The 6,000-nt window shown below is 33.2% G+C and overlaps 1 protein-coding gene across 1 annotated transcript in view; it reads left to right on the top strand.

Moving 5' to 3' along the window:
• The window catches only part of LOC105620829 (tyrosine-protein kinase PR2), a gene marked incomplete at its 3' end in the record, with an annotated part of 223,345 nt that extends 219,833 nt beyond the window's left edge, over positions 1 to 3,512 (top strand). Inside the window, exon 6 of the mRNA XM_012202305.1 lies at positions 2,902 to 3,512. Within this exon, the coding sequence (XP_012057695.1) occupies positions 2,902 to 3,512 (611 nt within the window). The remainder of the gene's footprint in view (positions 1 to 2,901) is intronic.
• Positions 3,513 to 6,000: the final 2,488 nt, after the last annotated feature.

A 6,000-nucleotide genomic window follows, 5' to 3' on the forward strand; every position in this document is an offset into this window, starting at 1 on the left:
CTCTCACATGTTCTCATGTTTTTATACCATTGATGTGACAGATTTCCTAATCTGAATAATCGTTAACTTCAACAATTAACTCAATCTACGTGACAGAGAGACGTTTTTTTACTAGATTCGTTCATTTCGTGAAAAACGCATCGAATAAGCCTAATTTCAAAATTGGTGAGGAAGATGAGAATTCTTGAGTATTGTCAAAGTAAATAAATTCTTGAGTATTGTCACTATCAAGATACGCGCGCAGAAAAGGATAGGGTATCCCGATATTTTAGGAATCTTCCCTTGAGTATATTCAAGTCTGTACGAGACACTCTATATATACATGAATTACGGGACAATCCTGTATACACACACACGCGCGCACACACACACGCATACACGCACGCACACACGCACGCACACACACACGCAGCACACACACGCAGCACACACACACACACACACACACACACACACACACACACACACACACTACTATTTTGCAATTTTTGCAATAGTTAACAAGATATTAATTACTAAGAATTGCTGAATATTAGTCTTTAATACCTTTTTTCTAAATATTATTAACTTTACAAAATAATCGCAAGAGACAAAAATTGTTTATTTTTTTCTTATAAAACTAAGAATTTTTTCAGAATTTTTTTATCAATTTTTAAGTACTGCACTTTCTTATTTTTATTAACATATAAAAATATATTATTTAAAAATTTTGAAAAAATTTTGAAAAAATTTTCAGAATTTTACGAGAAGAAAATATACAATTTTTGTCTCTTATAGATTTTTTGTAAAATTGATAATATTTTAGAAAAAATTATTGAAAACCAATATTCTTCAATTTTTGGTAACTAATATCTTGTTAGCTATTATAAATTGCAAAATGGTAAGAGATCTTTCGACTCAGTTTAGTCCGCTCTACTTGCCCACGAGCATGTCGGATGAATTACAGGGACACTCTGTATATTGTATATTGTATATACAAGGTGAGTCTGATAAAAAAGTGCGTCACGTTTTTCTTGAAAACAATTAGAGAAAGATTATCAAATCGCATTATCAAAATCGCAGGATAAGTAGGGAGACATACGTTGATCTTGAATAACCTTAAATGTTCTTAGTTTTCTTACTACCAATAAAAAATTTTTTTCTTAATGAGAAGGTCTTTTTTACTCATTCTATCGATAGTGCTCGATGAGCTGAATAACTTTGTATTAGAGTATCTTTTCGAAAATTTAATATTATATAAGCCAAAATAAGTGAGACTGTTTAAAATATTCACCATGTTGATTGAGACATGCCTACAATTTTTTTGGAAAGTTTCTAACTTTTGAATCGTGAAAAAAGGTGAATAATACAGGATCATTTCTACCGATCCGTTAGTTTCATTGAGTTCTTGTTATTCAAATTATAGTTATTCAAAAATTTTTATGTTCTGTTATTAAGATTTGAGTTGGAATTGATAAGTACACAGGTGCAAGTACTCTGTGAGTAAAGTTTCTTAAAAAATGTTATATTCTAATGAAGGAGTTTTTGATATGTGAACCGTCAATAATAGGAGTATTAATGTTATGGGCATTCGGTTAATTGGACCATTCTTATTTTTAGAAATTTCTTAGAAAACAACCGAAAAATTTGTTCTTTTTCTTAGAAATGATTTTCCAAATTTAGTGGAAGATATTTGCTGATAGATAGGGCTCGAATGTAACTTTAGTTTAGTTAGTACATCACCTCACTTCATTGTAAATACGAGGCGAGAGTTCAACAGAATGTTTCCAAATAAATGGATTAGTAGAGATGATCTTATGTTATTCTCTGTGTGCATTTCTCGATTTAATGTTTGGACTATTATCTTTGAGAAAGAATGAAGAAGCTTACTTTTTTGTTCTATCTTACTTAATATACTTTGGAAAACATAAAAGAAAGAATAAAAAATATTTTTTGCAAAATAACGATTTAAAAGTCAGAAGAAGTTCAAGCAACTTTTCACGAAGACTACAGGCATGTTCAGATCAACGTAGCGTCTGATTATTTTTGAAGTTTTTATCTTGACAATAGTTAAACTTTTGAAAGGATACTCTAATGTAAAATTATTTAGCTCATTGAGCACTATCGATCGAACGAATAAAAAATATCCTTAAATATCTTATTAAAAAAAAATTTTTATTGGTAGTATGAAAACTAAGAACATTTAAGTTATCACTCAAAGTCATCAAAGTATGTCCCCCTCCTCCACTTATCCTACAATTTTGATAATAGGTATCTTCCCCCATCTCTAACTTTTTTCGAAAAAAATGTGGTGAACTTTTTATCAAACTCACCCTCTGTGTGTGTCTGCTGCGCGCGCGCGCGCGCGCATGTGTATTTATATATTTATTTTATTTTTTATTTTCAAACAATTTTATTGTATTATATATTTTTAATGTTTTTAAAATTTGAAAATATAATAATTCATCTTTAATTAGCAAATATGTTTCTTTTTTTCGAAAAGTAATTTTTTTATATGAAATTGAATTTAAAACGTGTAGTTAGTAATGAAAAAGTTTGGGAATTCTGAAATAAATTATATTTATTAATGTGAAAAGACACATGAAATTTTTCAGTGCACGGAGTACGGTAATTAGTATTTAGTCAAATATTGCAATTGGTTTGTTAATAATTATTCAAGATAATTATTAAATTTTGATATACAATATCAAAAATAACGTATGTGTATGTGCGCATCAACATGCACATTTATATGCATAAAAAAGGGAGAAGGAGATAGAAAGACATAGAAAGAATACAAATGCAAATGTAAAAAAAAGAGCGAAAGTTTATAATTCCACATCTATAATTTCTGTTTTCTTATTTTTGTTTAATTTTTGTTTTTTCTATCCTTGTATCTATCCCTTCCTACAACATATTCAGGCCACCCTGTCGGAAGAAGCTAAGGAAGTGTACAACAGTTTGGTGGAGACGCCAACATTGGAAAGTACTGGAGACACGAATCCGTTGCGCATGTTACGTTCAGGATTATCTATAGTAAGGCCTAGAATTCGTGGGAACAAACATGCCACTCTGGGCTACCCAATGTTATCGCAGTCAGAAGACGTATCTGATGAGCATGGCTTCCATTTCGAGATGCACCATAGCGGCGCGATGACTTTGCCCAAAGTCCGAGCACCTCCATCGCCTCATGCAATTTTATCTCTGCCTCAATCACGCATTCTTGAAAGACATCATTCTATGGAAATAGAGAATAATCAGAATCAGAGTAACATCGATGAGAACCCAATACCTCTGCCGCCTAGAGATCGCTCAAAGACACTTCAGCCCAAATCTAGTTTACCACGACATCAAAGGAAGCATCCTTTAATTATACCTGGAGGTGGTGTCACAAGAACACTAGCCAAGATGGCAATAACTGTGCCATCTGTAGAAGATCAAGTGGATGGACATTTCATGTTACAGAATTTTGATACGGCAATCGATGAGACTTTGCTACAGAACAACTATCTTTCAGAAGCTTCTGTTAATAGGTAAGATTTTCCACAAACTACTATAAGTTTTTATCTTTATTTAAAAAACATTAAATGGAAAAAGAATTAGTTTAATATTCAAACAATCAAATTATAAAAAGGCAGAGAAGCCATGCTTGATGTTCGTGCGTGTACAATATTTATATATTTATAATGGAACAATTATGCAAACATACATACAACGGACATTTCGACTTTTTCACATCAGGTTCAATATAATAAAACTTTACAACTATTTTACATTTTAAATTCTTCTTAAGATTGAGATTATAATGAGATTCGCACATTTACAAATGTCAAATTGAATTATCCATAATAATCCATAATCTCTTGTGAAAAACTTACAAGGAGAGGTTACACTCTGCTCTTCGATTTTGATCAAATTTGTAGCGATGTTAAAGGAGCCTATCAAATGAACATCTGCAAAGCCGTTTTCATTAATGGGCCTTAGAAGCCGCGTAATGAGCATTTCAAAATATACAAAAACTCTGCAAATAGTCTAATATCTCGGAAAGTATGCATTTTTAAGAGAGATGTTTTGGACAAAAAATGGTAGGACTTAATAAGATGTATTTACTGGTTTTATTGGTTTGACTTTGAGTAGCATCGCCAAGGTTAAATTAAGGTTGACGCCTCTCAAGGTCAAACCAATAAAGCCAATAAATACATCTTATTAAATCCTTTTTGTCTAAGATATTTTTCTAAAAAACGCATACTTTCCGAAATATTAGATTGTTTTCAGATTTTTTGGTATATTTTTAAATGCTCATTACTCGGCTTTTAAGGCCTATTAGCGGAAATGGCTTTATAATTGTTTATTTGGTAGGCTCCTCTAACTGTAAGTTTGATCAAAATCAATGAAAAGCAGAACGTAGCCTCTCCTTATTAGTGTATGTCAATAGTAATAGCATAAAATTTAAAATGCTATCCTTGAATATATCCTTTTATTACACTGAAGTGAACCTGATGTCAAAAGATCGAATCGTTGTATGTATGTTTGTATAATTATTCTATTATAAACATATAAATATTATGCACGAATATCAAGCGTGTCTTCTTTGCCTTTTTATAATTCGATTATTTGAATTTTATTTGTTGGAACTTAATACATTGTGTTTAATTTTAAATTTAGTTTAATATATATTTAATATTTTAAGCAAGGAGAATGTGACATAATTTGCAATATGAACTATTAAAGATTATAAATGTGATCGATTCTTAATATTTTTATCTTCTATATTGCTTATCCTCATTTGAATTTTTGGTGAATGTTCACTTTAGGGAAAACTTCTTTGATGACCTCGACCTTGATATACAATATAATATGAAGATCACGATCCTGAGTAACCTCCAACAGATTTCAGCCGACGCTCGTTATTATTCATTAAAAAAGTTATTAACAATCATAGTTAATTATTTCCCACTTTGTATAGAAAATCGGATGATTCTAGGTAGGGAGGGAGGGGGAGAAGATATGGGGTGGACTAGGGAAGTGATTTTCCACGCAAAGTGAGGTTTATCCCTGCATAAGAGCATTCGGATTTCCACGCGAAGCGAGATCCATTCGTCTCCCCCAGTGGCGGATCCAAGGACGAGGAGGGGAAAAGGGGACAACCGCCCTCCCAGAGTTGGCCAAACAGAAAGTTAGAAAAAAACAGAAAGTTAGAATTTATTATATTAGGTGTACAACTTTGCTTCTGCCGTTTTCCTATAGATGGCTTTAGCGGTAAGTGGTGGTCGAAATAAATAGATCATAGACGTCATACAATAAACTTGGGCATCTGTCAACATAACCCCATTAGTCGATTTGTGTCTGCATCATAAAGTTATTCTCGATTGAAAATGTCAGTTTACGAGCCAAATTCTCGTCATTTGCGGGAGATTTTAATTTTTTACTTCAATATGAAGAAATCTGCGGCTGAGACTCATCGAATGCTCTCAAATACTTATGGTGAGGCCGCTATTAGTGAAAGAACGTATCGTGAGTGGTTTCAACGCTTCAAGAACGATGATTTTGACGTCCAAGGTCATGCTCTGTATTTCGTAGGACTAGCTCGGCGTAGTGTATTATGAACTGTTAAAACCGACTGAAACAATCACAGGCGATCGGTATCGAACGCAATTGATTGGCGTTTGAGCCGAGCATTGAAAGACAAACGGCCGCAATACAACGAGAGACACGATTAATGATTAATGATTTTGCAGCATGACAATGCTCGACCCCATGTTGCGAAAGTGGTCAAGACATACTTGGAAACGTTGAAATGGGAAGTCCTACCCCACCCGCCGTATTCTCCAGACGTTGCTCCCTCTATCACTTGTTTCGATCAATGGCACACGGCCTGGATGACTAGCACTTCCGGTCTTATGAAGAAGTAAAAAATTGGATCGATTCGTGGATAGCCTCAAAAGATGACCAGTTTTTTCGACGCGGGATTCGTACGCTACCCGAAAGATGAGAGAAAGTAGTGGCCAGCGATGGACAATA

The sequence above is a fragment of the Atta cephalotes genome (assembly GCF_000143395.1).
Source record: "Atta cephalotes unplaced genomic scaffold scaffold00029, whole genome shotgun sequence".
In the NCBI taxonomy this organism is placed as follows: domain Eukaryota; kingdom Metazoa; phylum Arthropoda; class Insecta; order Hymenoptera; family Formicidae; genus Atta; species Atta cephalotes.